This window comes from Prionailurus bengalensis, chromosome B2 (assembly GCF_016509475.1).
Source record: "Prionailurus bengalensis isolate Pbe53 chromosome B2, Fcat_Pben_1.1_paternal_pri, whole genome shotgun sequence".
Taxonomy (NCBI): domain Eukaryota; kingdom Metazoa; phylum Chordata; class Mammalia; order Carnivora; family Felidae; genus Prionailurus; species Prionailurus bengalensis.
Genome location: NC_057349.1, coordinates 80,149,448 through 80,169,909, shown reverse-complemented (window position 1 = coordinate 80,169,909; position 20,462 = coordinate 80,149,448). Strand labels below are relative to the sequence as shown.

General features: G+C 44.1%; 1 protein-coding gene across 4 annotated transcripts in view; it reads right to left on the bottom strand.

Moving 5' to 3' along the window:
- The window catches only part of ANKRD6 (ankyrin repeat domain 6), a 212,890-nt gene that overhangs the window by 24,812 nt on the left and 167,616 nt on the right, over positions 1 to 20,462 (bottom strand). For all 4 annotated transcript variants that reach the window (XM_043591933.1, XM_043591934.1, XM_043591935.1 and 1 more), the window contains 3 exons: positions 13,289 to 13,387; positions 6,663 to 6,761; positions 4,236 to 4,334 (listed from right to left, as the gene is read on the bottom strand). In XM_043591933.1, coding sequence (XP_043447868.1) covers positions 4,236 to 4,334; positions 6,663 to 6,761; positions 13,289 to 13,387 — 297 coding nt within the window. The remainder of the gene's footprint in view (positions 1 to 4,235; positions 4,335 to 6,662; positions 6,762 to 13,288; positions 13,388 to 20,462) is intronic.

Here is a 20,462-nt window from a genome sequence, read left to right as displayed (position 1 = left end):
TTCAGTGGCAAGAACGTTTAATGTGGAATCCAAATGGGCACAAAAGGCACATCTGTCATAAAACCTTGGTTCCAAGTCCCAGCTCTACAACTTACGAGTTGAAAGTCACCGGTCAAGGCTCTTAACTATTCTCAGTCTTGAATTCCTTACCTGTTAAATGGAGTGTGACCCCTACGTCCTGAGGCTGTGAGGATGAATTTAGAGTGCCTAGGAGAGTATTTACTTAACAGTAAAATGCTGTGCACACAGCACCACATTCCATTCCTTTTGAAGAGGACTGCATCCTTCCTGGCCAACACAGATAATAGCTGTGGCTACAAAACACCCCTGGAGTAAAGGCAAAACAGGCCACTTCCTATAAGTGTAGGTAACTGAGATTCAACTTGTAAGCCTCTCAAAAATCGTCCATGCTTGTATTCTCCTTGAAACATCAAAATTTGAACTACGGATGAGGTACCCACATAGCAGGAAATACAATTATATCCATCACTTACCATACAAATAGAAACCCTCTAGCTTTTTGGACTCTGTCCTCAATATGCCAAGTAAAAGTGACAGACAAGGGTCAGAATAATGTCCACAGTAATCTTACAGAAAGAATTCATGACATGAACAGAACTTTTTAAAACCATGCAAACAGTGCCCACAAAAGCTGCTGATAAAGAAAAGTAACAAGAAAAGCAGGCAGCACAAGAGGAGATTCAGTGTTAGAGAGGGCCTAGGAGCATACCGGAGGTTAAATCTATAAGCTCGGTGATTGTTCGGCTGAGCTAAAAAGCTGGGTCAGGACTGCAACTGTGTGGGCTCAAAGCTATTTCATTGCCTGTTTACAGCTTTGCCTCACCCAGGATCTGGATCACACAGCACTGTCTGGACACACTCACAGATGTTCTGTTCCTCACCTCTTGAAAAGAGGAATGAGTTTTATTAAAACACACACACACAACAAAACTGTATGTCACTGGTTCACTTACCTCCCCTCTCATACCCTTAGCTCTAAGTAGCCTGGTAGAATCTTTCTTCCTCACTGCTCCCTCCAGGAAGTTGGGGGTTGTAAACCTGAGGGTTTAGTGAACTCAGTGGTTATCAACCTTCTGCTGCACCTTAGAGTCACCTGCGGGAGCTTTTAAAACTATCAGTGCTCAGCTGCTTCCAGGGGCTCTGATTTACTTGGCCTAGGGGGTGGGTCTGAGAAGCTCAGGTTTTAGCACTAATGAAGTCCCAAATTCTAGTAAACCCCTCAGTTCAGGGGAAACTGGGACAGCCCGTTACTTTGGCCTGGTCACCAGGTGAGTTTGTTTTTTCTCCCCTCTCTTTTTTGTTGAAAGTTTTCCAGGAGATTTTAAAGCACAGCCAGGTAGAGAGCCACTGCTAGCTTCCCTCTCAAAAACAAAGGATCTGCCCCCATTTTAAACCCTCCATTCCCTGTGGAAGGGCTCAGTGCCTGGCTTGCTGTGTGATTCTTACTGCACAAGGAGTAGTTTGTCTCAAAGGTGTTGGCTTCGTGGGATTATTAACTGTATTGAATAAATGAATGAAATAAAAGAAATCTGATGGTTCTAGAACTATGTACCAAACTGCTTTGCTAATAAGAAAATATTAATTATGCCGAAAAACATTTGGATCAAGAAAATTAAAAACCGTGGGTTAACACAAACAAATTATGGTATGTTAATACACTGAAATATTACTTAGCAATAAAAAGGAATGAATTAGGGCACCTGGGTGGCTCAGTCAGTTAAGTGGCTAACTCCAGTCAGGTCATGATCTCACGGTTCATGAGTTCAAGCCCTGTGTCAGGCTTTGTGCTGACAGCTCAGAGCCTGGAGTCTGCTTTGTGTTCTAGGTCTCCCTCGCTCTCTGCCCCTCCCCCACTCTTACTCTGTCTCTCAAAAAATAAACATTAAAAAAAATGTTTTTAAGGAATTAATTAATCACACATGTAACAACATGGAGGAATCTCAAAAACATTAAGCTAACTGAAGGAAGTCACTTGCAGTGACTTAGAGAAGTCAGATACAAAATGCTGCATACTATACAATTCCATTTGTATGACATTCTGGGAAAGACAGAACAGGAGCTGGGGGTGGTGGGTGGGAACACCGCCACCAAGGGGCACAAAGGAAGCCTTGGGGTGATGGAAACATCCTATTATCTTGATTGTGGTGGTGGTTACACAACTGCATACTTTTGCCAAAATTCATACAACAGTATACCTAAGACAGATGAACTTTATTGTATATGGATTATACCTCAGAAGCTGACATTTCGAAAACGTGACCTAGGTAGATCTATGTAGCAGGCATTTTTCCCATCCTAATAAGTACTTATTTACAGACAGGGGCTGATCTACTAAGAAGAACCTTTCTTATATAACAGAATATGATTCACTCTTTAAAAAAGAGAGAAACTCTATCATTTGTGACACGTATGAACGTGGAGCTCATTATGTATGCTAAATGAAACAAGCCAGACAGAGAAATAAATACTGTATGGTATCACTTAGATGTGGAGGGTAGGGCAAATAGGGAGAGGTTGGTAAGTACAAACTTTCAGTTTTTCGATGAATAAGGTCTAAGGATCTAATGTAAAACATGGTGATGACAGTTGGTAAACTATATTGTATAACCAAAATTTACAAAGACTAGAACTTCAATGTTTTCATCAAAAAAAAAGTTTTAAAGGGTAAACGTGAGGTGATGGGTGTCTTAAGACATGTATATATATATGAAGCCATCACTTTGTACATTTTAAATATCTTATAATTTTATTTGTCTGTTATACCTCAATAAAGCTGGGGGTGGGGCGCCTGGGTGGCTCAGTTGGTTAAGCATCCGACTTCGGCTCAGGTCATGATCTCACAGTTCGTGAGTTCGAGCCCCATGTCGGGCTCTGAGCTGACAGCTCAGAGCCTGGAGCCTGCTTCAGATTCTGTGTCTCCCTGTCTCTCTGCCCCTCCCCTGCTTGCACTCTGCCTCTCTCTCAAAAATAAATAAACGTTAAAAAAATAAAATAAAAAATAAAGCTGGGGGTGGCAGAGGACTTTTCTAGAAGCTTCCTCAGAGGCTGTGGCTGGTACAGAACATGGAAGTCCTTCTTCTGGGATAACACCTACCTTTGCTTCCGCTGTTTTATCCATAGAGAACTTGTGGCTTTCCACAATACTTTTGGGGCCCTACACAGGATAGGAGGCAGTGTGGTGGAGTACACAGACTCAGGATAGTTTATGGCCCTGACTGTGTCACAAACAAGTCAGGTGTCTTAGATAAGACTACCAGCTCCCAGCTTAGGCTTCCCTATCCATTAACTAGGAACCACCTACTTCTCAGAGTTCGAGGATCTAACGTACACCATGGATTCACCTACAACTCACATTCCACACAATGTACCACGGTGAAGAAATGAAGAAGCCACCAGTCTGCCAGGCATTATTGGAAATATTATGATGCATGGCTTGCTTCTTTTATTCAAGCTTCTGTCCCATGAGGGAACCATGAGAAACATTTAACGAGTAGATGACATCACAGAGCGGTGTGTGGTGCCAAGGGAGCCCTGTAGGAAATACCCTGATGCGCCTTTGGGAAGGGTGCGGCCGAGGCCCTGGAAGCCTGAGTTGGAGGTCTACAGGCAGGAATGAGGAGCGAGATACCCACAGGGAGCAGGGGTGAGCCCACTCTGATAGCACAGGAGGCACATACTAGGAAAGGCACAGGGAAGAGGCTGCAGACATAGACTGAGGCCACTCCAGGGAGGCCTGAGGCAGTGCCAGGCTGAGGAGCTTTACTGGAAGGTTTCTGGGCAGGGGAGGAACAGGATGCAGAAGGAGGGAGGCAAGCTGGCCAATCTGCTGTGAGGCTTCTGAAATAATGCTGGGATGCATTCAGTAATAATGAGCACATGAAGAGGGGGATAAGACCTGAGCAGTGCTGGGAGGGCAGGTAGGAAAATGAGGGAGAACAGGTGCTACTGGCCTGCTTGCCTAACCGCACTCCAATAAACCAATGGGAAAGCAGGGAGTCCCAGGAGAACCCAAAGGAAGTCAAAGCCACTCCAGTTTGTCTTGCTCACCACAGAGATTATGTTCACTATGGAGTTCCAAGCTTTCATTTCCCCTGCCAGGTTCCACATGCTCTCCTAAGCTCTTGCTCTGCTCAGAGAGGAGGTTCCCACAGGGACAAAAGCCCATAGCCATCCTCACCTGTGAATGGGGAGTTCTAGCACCTGCTGGGCCTCACCTTGTTCTTGGCAAGCACGTTGGCTCCTGCTTTAACGAGCAATTTGGCTGACTGGCTAAAACCATGCCAGGACGCTTCGTGTAGGGCCGTATTCCCATCCTGAGGAACACATACAGAGACAGAGAACACATTACCCAAGACCGAAGTCATCTCATTATAATCAGTACATTGTAGCGTATTCCTAGGCCACACCACAGGTCCTTTTGATTTCAAAAGAGGCTTGTCGAGGCACCTGGGTGGCTCAGCTAAGCATCCGGCTTCGGCTCAGGTCATGATCTCACAGCTCAGGAGTTCGAGTCCCGCGCTGGGCTCTGTGCTGACAGCTCAGAGCCTGGAACCTGCTTCAGATTCTGTGTCTCGCTCTCTCTTTCTGCCCCTCCCCTGCTCATGCTCGCTCTCACACTCACACTCTCTTTCTCTCTCTCAGAAATAAACACTAAAAAGAAAAAAAGCTTCTCATCTGAACCAGAGCCCAGAAAATGATTTCAGTGGCTAGTTTCTCCATTCTCCCAGAAATAGTACGTAACAAGTACCATTTTAGATTTATGATGTACAATGGATGCCTTCAGGCATTAGGGCTTAAATCTCCCTGGGAACCCTGGCTGAAAAAGGCTCATCCACAGGTCACATTTAACAGAAAGCAACATCAAGACGGCAGGCATGATGTTCATTCCTTCCCACCTCCATCACTCCTTGGGGTCTGCTCTGCTCTGCTCCTGGCCCCAGAGAGAACCCTGCAAAGTCCATGCAAACGAAGAGTCCAGCTCCGTAAGTTGCCGGGCCCAAGGACCAGGGAGGCAGATTCCTCCTCTCTTTTTCTTTCCCCAAATTTAATCTGACCCAGCTTAATCCAATGTCTCAGGGACCAAAATAAATAAGCAGGCACCAAGAAAGCAGTGAGTTGTAAATAATATAAACAAGTGTCCTCAATATATGGCTTAAAAAAAAAAAAACCAACCAATTAACAAACACAGCTGTATTCAGTTAACTTCCTACAGAAAAAGAAATATTAAATGCAGTGAAGTGTGTGGGGTGGGGCTGAGAGGGTTGGGGTTACAGGGAGAGAGAAGCACAGAGACGAGAGGTAGAGAGACCACCTGTGCTGTTCCAGGTCAGAGCGCAGGGCACTGTCCAGTCATGTCCAGGCGCTGGCTCTTTTATTCGTCCATACCACGAGACAGGCTGAATGGTGTGGACAACCCACAAGTGGAAGTCTAGGGTCTCAAAGGCCATAGTCGGGGAGTGACCCTACAGAGTGAAATGGTGCTGGGAAGGTCAGTGGCGATGTGCGGCCTGGCCAGTGGGACTGACTGCACAACACAGGAAGCAACAGTAAAAAGTGACTGGATGGGGGCACTGTTGAGGGGGCCTCCAGTGTGCTGATGTGATCTGCTTCTTGATCTGGGGGCTCACATAGATATGCTCTGTTAGTGAACACTCATGGAAGTTTACACGTATAACGTGCACATTTTTCTGTATATATATTACATGTAATAAAAAGTTGTCTAAAAAAGTAAGCAGAGGCTGAACTGCACCTAATTGTGAAGTTCCATGTTTTAAGACTGTTTAACAATTTATTTTTTTATTACATTTATTTATTTTTGAGAGACAGAAAAGACAGAGCACAAGTGAGAGAGGGACAGAGAGAAGAGGAGACACAGAATCCAAAGCAGGCTCTAGGTTCTGAGATGTCAGCACAGAGCCCGACGTGGGGCTTGAACTCACGAACCGTGAGATGGGACCTGAGCCAAAGTCGGTTGCTTAACCGACTGAGCCACCCAGGCACCCCAAGGCTGTTTAACAATTTAAAAGCAACAAATCAGGGGCACCTGGGTGGCTCAGTAGGTAAAGCGTCAGACTTTGGGTGAGGTCATATCTCACGGTTCATGAGTTCGAGCCCCGCAGCGGGCTCTGTGCTGACAGCTCAGAGCCTGGAGCCTGCTTTGGATTTTGTGTCTCCTCCTCTCTCTTCTTCTCCGTCACGTGTGCTCTGTCTTTCTCTGTCTCTCAAAAATGAATAAATAAAAGCAACAAATCAATATGTCATTGGGATTTGTTAAAGAATTGATTTTGCTTATTGTTTTTCTTCCAATATTGTTTAAATAAATTAACTTGCTCACTTTCCTTCAAAAAAAAAAAATTGGAAATAGAGTCCGGGGCACATCCCTTTCCCCACCCAAGCCTCCACAGATCATTATTTCTAGACTTTTTTCTTTACCATTTATACATATGTGGTTGCCCACTGCTGCCACAGAACAGGGTAAAGGATCAAAAAAATTAATATTTATTGGGATATTAGATACTCTTGCAAAAGAAAGGCTGAATTTACTATGTTAACTCACGATAAATAGGACTCAGCAATGATAACATATTGAGTCGTCACAAGTTCCCCAAGCAGGGTCCTCAGGCTGATATGCCCCATGTCACCTTGTCTTGGCGGTCCAGAGCACAGCCCTCCTGGATGAGCGCCGCGATGACTTCCGTGTTCCCCACCACTGTGGCCCGGTGCAAGGCGGTCTGATCCCCCTGCAGAGTGACACGTAGGCAGGAACAGCAGTCAGCTCTCCCAACCCCGCACTGCACCACTCACTACTCTGACACAAGGACATCTCCATCCTCGATTGCAACAGACTGGTCACCCTGCCAGGTGGAGCATTTTTGTTCACAAACTTAGTGGGAATCTCAAACCAACCACAAAACAGCTCCAGAGGTGACCTTGGAATGAGGGTCAGGCACTCACCTGCCACCCTAAGGAAAGGCAGTGTTCAGAGGGAATATGACTGTCACATCTGTGAAAAGCTAGACTGTGTGTGTGATGCAATTAAACCAGCAATCGTTACTCCCCATTGAGTTCTCTACTCCCCACTTTCTCTCAGAGGAATGACTATCCAGCCATGCCAGTTAGCAACACTCATGATTTGATGATGGGTATGTATTTTTTTATATTGACTTTATGGGCCGAGAGCAATGGAGGGGTTTATGCTGTGTCATCTGAGGACTCCAGGACTACAAGCTGTGTAAGTCATTGTGTAAGTCTATGAAGCCTCTTCTGATATTTCATGACAGCATCCTCACTGACTTATGATGTATTTGACCCCTTATTCTATAATCAGATGCCTGGGACTGCCGACCTTCTCTTTCTCCATCAGTGCACCAAAGGGAACTTGACTCTTGCCCCAACTGCATTAGAGAGGAGGTAAGATGGTCAAGATAAGAGAGAGTTCTAAAGTCTCTAAGAGCAATCTCATCTCTGACATGTACGCAGGAAGTCCAGTCGAGACAAATCAAGTCTAGCCTGGGGTCCAAACTGAAATGGGGAGAAAGGTGAACAGTGTGGAAAACTTCTCATAGGAAGGAAAGGGTACGGGGCAAGGGGTTCAGTAGATGTGAGTCTTACACAGCCTTGGGAAACACCAGCCACCTTGCTGCGCCTCGGGTTGAGGGGTGGATGACCTCCAAGGTCTCTTCCTTCCCTTCTTGGGTTCTAGGATTTGGTTGGTAAGAGTTTTGCATACATAAAATGTTCTGGTGGAGCACCAGAGGGGCAAAGACACCTCCTGTGGCATCCCTTGTCCTGAGCCCAAGAGAGGAAAGAGAGACTATTATAAGACAGAAAACATGGGGATTTTGAAAAGAGGGACGCACTGCTACCTATAAATAGCCTTAATGAAATGCTGAGTCTACTTACCGAACACCCTGGAATTTATAACCAACAACAGTGCACATTAAAAGCACTTAATCCAAGAATAAATTCTGGAGATGGATGGTGGTAATGGTTGTACAACAATGTGAATGCACTCAATGCCACTGAGTGTACAGTAAAAAATGGTTAAAATGGTAAATTTTATGTTACATGCATTTTATCACAATAAAATAGCACTTAATGCTATTTAAAACTCAAATTCACTTTCTTAAAATTAAAAAAAAACCCTCCATTTAAAAATCCATGAGGGGAAATGACTTTTATTTTCTTCCTCATAATTTTTAATACTTTCCAACTTTTTATATTTAACACATATAATTTTAGCAACAGCAAACACTGCTATTTATTAAAAGTCTAAGCTGTAACAATATATATTAATAATGGGATTGTCCACATCTTATAGTCTTTTCTCACTGTTCAGTTGTAGAATTTAAGGGATTTACACAGTGATGGGTCAGGACATCCAGCTCCATTATTAAGATTTATCCACTGTCCACAGCATTTCTATCATGAACCCTCCCCTTGGCATCCTAAATCCTTATTCCCAGTATAAATTAGGTTTGGACATGGCTTTCTTCTCATGCATCTTCCCAGACCCCTCACTCAAGAAGAACCCTTTCTGCATGCCTTGTAGTCACAAGAGAATGTGGCCACTGGATCAGTGGCTGCAGGAGGTGTGTAAAGCCATTAATGTCCGTCTCAAACATCTTCAGGAGTGTTTCCAGATGATGTACACTTAATGTCCAAACAAGTAATACTATGAGAAACTGCCCAAGTCTTAACTTTATAAGAATTTCCAAGACTGGCATTTCCCCATCAGAATGGTGACAAGTTTTCCCAAAATGGACCTCAAGTGCAGTTTATGACCTGATGAGAAAGATGGCGCTCTGTTCTTGGCAAGAAAGAGGAGACCACAGCTCACTCCTCCAGAGTAAACACCGACAAGCCCCTTTCATATTCCCACAGACTGCTGGCACTCTACTCAGCACTCCACCAACCTTTTTGCATAATAGGTTCTGTCCCTGTCATGCACAAAGCCTCAAACTCATGGGTCGTGTTGGCCACTCTTCCATGCGAGTCATGGCACAAAGGGCCTCTGCTGGTTAAGGCACATTCTAACCTAAGCCTTGCTACAGGTCAATGGTTTATTGTGTTTCAGAAGCTGCCACTAAATCACGAATTGAGGCAGCTTTGGAGCCAGAACATCACCATTATTTATTACTTGCTCTCAGCATGAATCTACTGTTTTTGCTTCCCTGTGGAGAGGACTTTCCTTTGCGAAACTCTAACTCAGTGAAAGAAGCTAAATCTAACTTTCAGTTTAGCCTTTGGAAATTCCCAGGTGGATTATCGAGACTCAAGGAGATCTAACGACTTCTGTGAGGTTGCAGTGAGAACACAAATTGTCCTAAGCCACTGGCACCGGTGTCTCCTGTAGTGACCTTTTAGAGGCACTGCCTGTCTCCAGGCCATAGCTTCCCCTCCGTCTTTACTCCCCTCTGAGACCTCATTCAGCCTGGGTCCTGGCCTCATGAGTTGGATAAACACTGCTGGGAAGGCACCAACATCAGCCTTTCCACCATAAGTGGCTGCCCTTTAGCTCTATCATTAGCTTTGGGAACACTACACGGGACAATTCTGGAGGACTGAGTAAGACACTTTCTCTGGCCTAAAAACCCAGCTACCCTAAAGTTACCAAGATGAAAGTTAAACTCAGAGAGACATGAAATACATAAGCAAAGGGACACCTTGGGCTATCTATCTCAGGCTACTCTTCCCAGAACACAATACAATAAAGCACCTGAGACCCTCAACTGAAATAGAGTCAATTTCCTGGAAATCACCTTCCTCCTCTAAAATTTACTGTGGGAACATTTCCTCTGTGAAATAGGACCCAGAAGACAATAAAATGTGTCCTCAATACATACTTATTAACAGACCCAAGCAGCATCTTTGACATAATCCTTATTTCTGTGATATAAATAAACCCTGAAATTCTGAAACTTTGAAAAAAGATGCTAGAAAAAATATGACACTCTTGTCAGCAGTTACTTGTTCAATGCATATTTATTGACTCTCTACTGTACTCCAAGTGGCATCATTTTATTGATAAAAACAAAAAACAACTAAGGCTCAGGGCAGTTCAGTGCCTAGCCTAGGATAACCAGCTAATTCGGAGTAGCATGGTCAAGCCAGAATTCAATCTGTCAAGGCTCTTTGCACCTACTCCAAGCTCGTTCCACCCTATGAAGTCAATTAGCCCCAGGGCAGGCCTTAAAAAAGATCAGGTCCCTCTGTGGGGTTGGAGCTGCCTCTTTATGGCATCATCTAGCTAAGTGCTTTAGCACAGTGCCCTGGCCACTACAGGTGCCCAAGAAGTATTTGCCAAATGATTAACTACAAAGAAGCAGAAGGAAAAACACTGCAGTGGGAAACTCGGAGAGCCAGCAACCTTGCAGTTTGGCATTTTGATTTGGAACATGCTGACCTGTTTGCAAAGTGCATGAACTGCCAGCTCTCAATTTTTCTGACTTCAGTGTTTCTCACTTTGGGAACTTAAGGTGTTTGGAACCTCTGAGGTCTCAATATTTGTTTCACAATGCTTTTAGTTCTCTCTCCTACATGGTGAAAAAAAATGAGCACAGTGCAGGCAGATTTCAAAGCTAAGCTCATGGAAGAAACCCGAGTCATGCAAAGGTGGAACATGTCCCTCTTCAGGAGGAATCCCTCCCAGGAGGCACAGACAGACATGTTGCAAGGAAGCCCGAGACAGCGTAGGTGTGCAAAGGAAATTGCTGACCTCTTGTTCTCTCTCTGATCTTCTAGGGTTCTTCCTAGCCTTTCTTCTCTGTTTTTTCTTATTTTTTTCTTCCTTCATGGCTTTTATCATGGCCACAGGGTCCTGGGCTATTTCTGAGGTAGGGGCCGTGTGGTTGCTCATTGACCAATCAGAGATGGCATTAGAGCTCCAATGTGTGGTGACAGGATTGGCAGGAAGCCAAGGGAAATTTTCTCCTGGAGTTGCATATTCTAAAGAACTGGTTTCCACAGGTTGAAATTCATAATAATCCCACTCCAGGCCACTGGAGGTCATTCTTCAACTAATTCTCAGTCCTTACCGTGACATAAGGAACGTATCTGTAGAATATGAAGTTAGAAGTAAATTCTTCATAATATTAACATTCTCTATTTCTACCCATCATCCAAGACAGGTAACTTCTGAACTGATTATTTCCAATAATTAATATCCCAGCTTCTTTAAAAAAAACACATAGTTTTCTTCTTCAGATTCTTGCATTAAGTTTCAAAGCCGATCAACAGGCATGGTAAATACGTAGAAGAGAGACGTGAACAATATTCTGGTGAACACATTACTTCAGAATTCTACCTTCTCCATTCCCAGCAGCTTTTACACTGTTTTGTTCTGGTGTTTCTGTTTTGTTTGTCTGTCTTGATTTAAGTTATCAGGGACAAGCAATGTACAGATTGATTAGGGCAAGGAGAAGATGCAAGAAAATACATTATTCCAATAAATGAAACACATTGTTCCCATCTAAAAGTAGAGGTGAATTTCCTTTTGCTGACATGTCTCCCCTTAGCTACCTTGTGAAAACTCCTATTTTACTTCCTACCTTGCCTGATATAAACGCCCACAGTTCTAAGAAGTTAGCATGGCTCTTGCTGCATGAGAACACAGTGATTCTTGGAGCTCAAGAGCTGAGGCAGGAGTTGGCGGACCTGGCATGGTAGCCTTGCCACCATGGCCAGTGAGGACTTCAATTATGCAAAGAGAAGACCAGAGGCATCCCAACATGTTTGCACCAGCATCCCAATGCCCTGCCTTTTCTGTGGTCAGAATCTCTTCTCTCCCCTTGTATTTTCACTCCTGTCATCTAAGGATATGATAGAATCAGGAATGTTATCATGGTTACAGTGTAGGGAAAATGTATTATGACCCAAGGTAGAAATCAACAGCTGAAAGTTAAATCAGCATCTTTTGAAAGTAACATTTTTGATGACCCAATGATTCCAAATATAACCAGAGATTTATGAATGATACTGGACAGCCTTCTGCCTGTACATAAAACCATGACATTTAGTTATTTCTTTGTGAATGCTGTCCTTCTCACCATATGTTTGCCAAGTTTTAGGACATTACAAAGATACCTACAGAAAACTAGATGCACTTTGGTAACCTATACCCTACTAGCACACCTGAGGGGCTAAAATTTGATTAACACTCCCATACCCTCAGTTATCAAAGGTCAATCAGGAAGAGATTATGATATGTACAAATTCTGTAAGATTCTCTGTTCCTCACAAAACTTTTTGTTTCTTAAAGTCCTACCACACAAATTAGAGTTGAAATTAGGAACAGTTTCTGAAAATAATTTCCAATTACATTATCATAAGGCTGTTTCCTAATAGCTCACTGGAGGACAATTCATTTCATCTTATTTATATCCTCTTCTTAGAGAATCTACTTCCTCAAAGATCCAATAGGCAACCCTGTGCACCACATGACCTCATCCCCACCACTGGTGATTGAGTCAGGAATGAATACTTGACTACAGAGGAGCCAACTGGAGTCTTTGTCTACATAATCTGAATGAATAAACTCAAAGTCTTTTTTTTTTTTAAGTAGGCTTCATGTCCAGTGCAGAACCCAACGGGGGCTTGAATTAATGACCCTGAGATCAAGACTTGAGCTGAGATCAAGAGTTGAACACTCTCAGCTGACTGAGCCGCCCAGGTGCCCCAGAGACTGAGTCTTAATAAAGGCATAACATGAGAGGAAACTCTTTCAGGATGCTTCCTTTTTCTTGGATTCCATGATATGTTAATTTTTTATTTGAACAGGTCCTTTTAAACTAAACGTATCCTAAGAGAAATCAAAGTGAGAAGAGGAAAAAGTCAAGTTTTTAAGCCCCACTTTTTCTCTAACGGTAAGCTTGGTCAATGACACATTTCCCACAGGCCTTGCCCACACTCACTCGTGTGTGTGTGTGTGTGTGTGTGTGTGTGTGGTGTGCTCCTTCACACCAAGACAGGACATAGACAATATGCCTTTGAGGCTCTAGACGTAGATGATACTAGATAGCCATGAACCATGATGGGAAAACCACCCCAAACTTGCAAACTATAGCTTGCTACTGAGAATGGGTCCCAGGATAGGTCTTCAAGAAGAAGGTCCCCGTGGGGACCCCATGGAGACTAAGATGGAGCTAAAAAGTGCTAGGAGAGCATCTTCTACCCTCCCACTGCCTAGCTGCTTACATACTATACTGTGTATTTCCAGATAGACAAGCTCCCAAACAACCCATCCCAATAGAATGTGGTTTCTACTCACATCATCCTGAACATCAAGGTCACAGCCAGCCTTCAGCAAGATCTGGACCACAGAAAGATGGCCCTTATTGGCAGCAAGATGAAGGGGGGTCCGGCCATGCTGTTAATGCAAAGGAAACACTGATTTCAGAACAGGATATCAAAACCACTTCCCTAGAGGCAGGTGTGGCCCTAGAGCAAGCTTTACACAGTCGGAGCCCCCTTCCCCTTCAGTTCGGCAGGAGATCCTTATATATTTACTCAGAATTCAAGTTTGTCTCTGTTAACCTTTGTAATTGGCATTGTAATAAATGAATAAAATATGCTAAAAACGCGAAGATTTCCTTTGGTGCATAATTTCTACTCCACACTCATCAAACAAATAGGAAAATGAAGAGTTTCATGTTTTCTCTTATTTTCTCCTTGGTGCTAACACTCAGGGATGATGAAGTGGTCACAATGAATCAGATGGGGCAAAAGATGAAAGAACAGCAAAAGGTCAAGCTAATCAGCCCCAGAAAAATCTGGTTAGTGATTATTAAAATTTGAAACTACTGGCCAGACTGTTCTGAATAGGTTCCCCCTTTTTTGAAACAAAATTTAAAATTACAAAATAGGGGCGCCTGGGTGGCTCAGTCCGTTAAGCCGTTGACTTCGGCTCAGGTCATGATCTCACATTTCATGAGTTTGAGCCCTGCATTGGGTTCTGTGCTGACAGCTTGGAGCCTGGAACCTGCTGTGTATTCCGTGTCTCCCTCTCTCTCTGCCCCTCCCCGGCTCCCACTCTATCTCTCTCAAAAATAAGTAAACATTAAAAAAAATATTTAAATAAAATAAAATTACAAAATATTTCAGCCATTCAAAAATATGAATATTTTTAAATGTACATACCTACAAGTCACTTTAAGAAAACCTTAGAGAAATTATAGATGTTCCTTTTGAACCCCTCCCAGATTTCATTTCCCTTCAGCTCCAGAGGTAATCACTCTTTTTTTTTTTTAAGATTTTATTTTTAAATAATCTCTACACCCAAGATGGGGCTTAAACTCACAACCCCTAGATCAAGAGTTGTATGCTCTACCGACTGAGCCAGTCAGGCACCACAAGGTATTGGTATTCTTAAATTAAATTAAATTAAATTAAATTTGGTATTTTTCATTCCTTTGCCTTTAATTACATATTTTGTTACGTGGGTATAGCCATAGATAATAAATATTGTTTTGCTTATTTTAGAACCTTACATAAATAGCATTAAACTCTTAAAATATCACTTGGCAATTTTTGTCCAATGTCATATTTTTGAGATTTCTTCTCATATTGTCACATGTAGTTCCAGATCATTTATTCATTATTCACCCATTCCCTACTGATGGGCATCCAGGTTCTTTTCAGCGGTTTGCAGAACGCACTTGTGTGCACGTCTCCCTGTGCACCTGAGTAGGCTTCTTAGCCTTGTGATCGGGTCACAGAAAGGACTGTTTCTTCAATAGCCCTCTAGTATAACACGGAGGGTAACACCCAGAATAACTCTTCAGTGTAAATCAACTTCTATCCAGAGAACTGACCTTGCGAAACTCCAAATTCTAAAGGGGACATCGTATTTCCTTTGCTTTTCCCTTCAAGTTCACTGTGAAGAAATCTACCTCCTGCTTCAAAAATCATTTAGCCATTGGCTCCCATCCATACTGAAACACACCCTGACAGGCTCATATGGGTCTCTTAATAAGGGAGAAATAGTCTCTTACATCCCTCTACACCTCAATAAAATTCTCCAAAGACCTTTATTGATATTCTAGTGGAATAAACTCATTTATGATCTCCATAAAGTGTCAGTTTGCCATGGGTAACTAGCCGTGGAGGAAAACACAGATAGCAGACAATAAAGGATCTTAATTTCTACGCATGAAATGCAATCAAAGCACTAGAATGATTCTGTAAAGAAAGAGGTCAGAGCTCACTTTAAAATTAGAATTCTTAATTAAGAAAAAAGTTACTCCCAACAAAGTGGGCTATAAAAAGCCTTCATAAAAAGGCAATGTCTGAGAAGAGATGGAGTGACCTTCCTTGGCTAGCAACTGTCTCAGTGCACACTGCTTAACCTTGATTCTTTCCATGAAAGTCCACAGCTGATCAGATGGAGCAAAATAAGCAGGTTCCACTCACTGGGCCTGGTCCCAGGCTCCATCTGTCATCACGTGTCCTTGTTAAGGACATCAGAAAATGACCTTCACCAAGTTTCTAGGCATTATGACACACAGAAAGTTTGTTACTCTCGCGAGGAGACGGATGTGTGTGCTGTGAGGAAGGCTGACAGGACGGTAGGACACAAGTGCTTCTGAGCAACTGAAAACATAAACCATGATGAGGAGAGTTTGCTGGAGAGAGCCTGGAAGAGAGGACAAAGGACAAGGAATCTCAGGGTGTCAGATGAGGAAGCCTGAGGAACATCCTCATCAGGAACCAGATGTGGCTGGTTGGAAGCTGAGGCACAAGGAGGCAAAAGGGTTTGCCCAAGTGAACACAAATAAGCAGAAGACAGAAGGAAATGGTGCTGTGGTTCAAACCAGGTCATACCTGGGAAGGTGCTTTAGAAACTATAAATTACTAACAAGATGCCTTGGACTGGCATCCAAAGTCAACAGAGAATCCTCTCTCTGCAGAAAGGACAGGCTGGAGGCAATGGAGCCTGACGTGCCCAGTTCAAATCCCAGCTCTGACTAATCACCCCTATGGGACTTTGTCCACAACACTCTCCTGAGCCCATTTTCTCACCTATAATATAGGAAGAGGCTGGGGTGCCTGGTTGGCTCAGTTGGTTAAGTGTCTGACTCTTGATTTTGGTTCAGGTCATGATCTCACAGTTCATGTGATCAGGCCCCCATTTGGGGGTTGCAGAGCCTGCTTGAAATTCTCTCTCTCCTTCTCTCTCTACCCCTCCCCTGCTTTTGCTCTCTCAAAATAAATAAATACACATTTAAAAAATTATAAAACAGGAATAGCCTGCACTATCCACCCCATTATGCTTGAAATAAGAGTAACATCCACCATCGAAGACAGGGTTTTTTTTCCCTTCCAGCTGTCCTGAGCCCTCGCCCCTGAAGACACCCCAATTGTTCCCTCTCCTCCTTGACACCTTTGCACCTCTGCCTTAACAAAGACCAGTGAGATATTTTCAATGGCAAACAGACTTGGGTGAAGGGTTGGAAATCAGATCACTTGGATGGCCAAATGGGCCCCTAGCTGAAGGGTCATTTCCTACTGGCCAGTCCTGATCCACATGTCCACTTCCATCTTTGAAATACAGCCCACAGTTTCCGGTCTCTGTGTTTCTGCTGGATGGGCCTTCTTTCCTGGCAATGCCCTTCTCCAAACTTTGCCTTCTCTGACTCAGCAAGAAACATTCCTGGTCTTGTCTTCTCTGCTCCCACAGTGCCTCAGCTTCCTCCTAGGAAACCAGCACATTCTGTTTTGAATGTCACCCTGGGCACTGGCATTTTCTTCCAACCAGGCTATAATCTCCCTGAGGTCAGGACTGTGCCTTCCATGACGAGGAAGCAAGTTGTTTCTGGGATGGTACAGGGCCATGTCAAAGAGAAGCCAGTGTTCCTCAAGCACAGGCAGGCTGAGGCTACCAGGGACATGGGAGCAAATTCCAATTCCAGGCTTGGCCTCAAAGAAATGGAGAGCCTAGGGGTGCTCTAGGTTCTTGGATGTCTCAGCCCCTCAGGGGAAGTGTAAACAACTGGGGGTTTCATTAGTACTTAAGCAGGTGCAACAGTGACATGAGGACTTCTCTGAGAAGGGTGAATGTCCTCCTCACATGTCTGGCTCCCTTTCTAGCACCAGGTAAAAGTACAGCAGCATCAAAGGCAATAGGAATCAGTTTCCCACTGAACCTGAAGCTGTCCACTCCCGTTCCCTGGGTTTCCTAACACAAGACCAACTCCCTTACACACACACACACACACACACACACACACACACACACCACCCCACACCACCACCACCACCACCACCACCACCACCCAAAGGTGGAGAGAAAGAAGCAGATATGTAATTGTTTTCTAGAACATTCTACTATGAAAAGCAACAAAAGTAGAGCCAATCAGGGAAGTGGCTGCTCCCAGCAGGGATACCCCAAGGTCAAGCCTGACAAATGGGGAAGGCTGCAATCCCCTTAAGTGTGAGGGGGCAAATAACAACTGACCCTTAGAGGGGTATTTGAATGATTGAGACTCAAGGATGCAACTGCCATCATTTTCATGCCCCTAGGAATGGCCAATGAAAGAAATGGGAAAAGGAGAAAAGACTGTGAACTATGAATAAGACAAAGAAATTTCTGAAGCCTCCATTTGTCCTGGGACCTACCCCAGTTCAATAACCTGTTCAACTCAACTCAACCCAGGCCCTAGAGGGATTAGGAAGACCACTAATAATAAGGACATGAGCAAGAGACAGCAGCAGCTAACATTTAGCAGCAGCTAACATTCATGATACTTACATGACAGGCACTATCTTAAGACTTTTACCTGTATTAGCTCATTTAATCCCCCCCCCCATGACTCTATGAGGTAGCACTATTAAGATGAGGAATTTCCATTTTACAGGTGATGAAACAGGCATGGAGGGACCCCGTCACCTTTTCTATGTCATACAGCAAGTAATTAGAGTCTGGTTTCACCCCTAAGCCGTCTGACTCTGGCCCCCAAGCTCTGACCCACCATTCTACCTGCCGCCTGCTTGCTGGGGGGTGAGGTGGGTGAAGCTCTCTTCTAGCAGAAGGGTTCCACGTCTCAGTGTTAGGAAGCTCCCAAGACGCCCAGATGATGACCTCTGGATATAACCTGGTTTCTTTAAATCTCAAGGATGAGGAGAGAGGTTTTCTACTCTCACTGTACATCCAAATCACTTGGGCAGGTTGGTCTGTTCTTCTGTCCATCTATATTGATGCCTGAGCCCTGTCTCCAGCATTTCTGGCTCAACTTGTGGTGGAGCCCAGGCATCTATTAACAATAGACCCTCCCCAGGTGATTCTTTCTTTCTTTCTTTTCTTTTTTAATGTTTAGTCATTTTTGAGAGACAGAGAGAGACAGAGTGCAAGCAGTGGAGGAGCAGAGAGAGAGGGAGATACAGAATCCAAAGCAGGCTCCAGGCTTTGAACTGTCAGCACAGAGCCCGATGTGGGGCTCGAACCCACAAACTGTGAGATCATGAGCTGAAGTTGGATGCTCAACTGACTGAGCCACCTGGGCACCCCTCCCCAGGTGATTCTAATGAGTGACCCAGGCTGAGACCCATAGGATGAGATGAAGAGGACCTAGGATAATTCTCTCCAAGAAGCTATAGGCCCTCAGGTGAAATCTGCCATGTCGGGCCTGTCCAAACAAGCATCATTCCTCTTGCCACATTCTTCGTGATGCTCTCAACCCCACCTGTCAGTACAAAACACTAAAATACTGCACTGCCACAACCCAGTTCCTGTTTCTTAAAAGAATATGTGAGCAATATAATGACATTACTAAAAATTTTGAAAATAAAAGCAAATAATTTGTAATTCTACCATCCAATACACCTATTATCATTTTTTACAGCTATTGTCATTTTCATCCAATCTTTTTCAGTGCATCTTTTCTACTGATGCTTTTGCATAGTTATATCAATAGGTCACATATAACTATCCTGCTTTCTATATTAATATTATACCTTGAACCAGTTGTTCTCAAACTTTGCTGGGCAGCAGTACTGGGCCTCCTTCCAGACTTTGTGATTCAGTAGGTCTGGAGTGGAGAATTTGCATTAAAAGTATGCATTTCTAACAAGTTCCCAGGAGAGGTAGATACTGCTCCTTAAGGATGACATTTTGAGAGCCACTGATGTAAACCACTGGTTTTCAAGCTTGGTTGCACATAAGAATCACTTGAAATCTTAAAAACAAACCCAAAATTTACCCCCAAAGGATTGGGTAGGGTGGGGATGATATGAATATGAGGTTTTTTTAAAAAAAATTCCAGGTGATTCTAAGATGCATCCAGAGGTTATGAACCCCTGCCTTGGGCCCTTTAAAGGTCCCAGTTCCTCCACCCTGCCCTGCTATTAGGATAGGCCATCTGAGACCAGGAGTAAGAGGGCACAGGACCCTGCAGGCAATGCACATTTCCATTGCTCTACCTAGGATAAGACAGAGACTCAGCCACTTCCAGGGAAGTAAACAGCCAAGGCCCTTGTGATGTTACCAGGCCATAACCACAAAAAAGTGGCCTTACTGTCAGCGATTCTGGGGCTCCGGTCTGGAGTGCTGCTTTGTTCTGGCAGGTCAGCCTGGTGGGTCCCAACTTCCAGCAGAACTGCTGCATGGAAATGGTAGAGAGAGTCCTGTTCTGGCAGGCGACCCATAAATTACACTCACAGGTGATCATGAAGGGTGTGCAGAATGAAGCAGTCCCTGCTACTCATTCTGAAGAGGCCAACTCCCAGCTGGAGAGGCAGGGCTCTGTCAGAGAGCATTCCAGGAGGAAGATTCCTGTTCAGATAAAGATCTCCTACTAGTGGGGATGACAAGGGAGCCCAGTTAAAGGTTACGGGCTTAAAATACACCTTGATTTTGTTCTCAGCAGATGTTCAGACATGCTGCTTAACCTTTCTCACCCAACAACCCCAGGCAGAGGGAAGCATTTATTGGAGAGACATCCTATGGAAGGGCTGAGCCCCAGGGAGGGGGATCGGGGAGACCATTTGAGAACCACAACTGACAGAAACCTGGAAAAGACTCCTTTTCTGCAGACTCCATGGGGCCACTACCCTCGTCACTCGTTACTGTAGGCACAATCCAGTCATTGGGTCCCAGCTCTTCTCTCGTGCTTTAGGTATCTTGGATCTTCCTTAGTAGAGAGCAGGCCTTTCAGACTGACAATACCTGCCCCAGGAATGACAAGCCCTGGCCCTCGTCAGGGCAGCTGCCTGGTCTAACAGAGCAGGCTTGAAAAGTTAGAAGGCAATACATACAAATCTCGAATCATTATGTTGTATACCTGTAAGTAATATAATGTTATATATCAATTGTATCTCAGTTAAAAAAAAAAAAAAGTGAGAAGTGTGCTGTGCTTACCCATTCCTGGAACACCGTCTTTGTCCAATGATATGCTTAAAACCAGAGTCACACAGAAACCTGGGGCAGAACCCAAAGGAATAAACAGGCT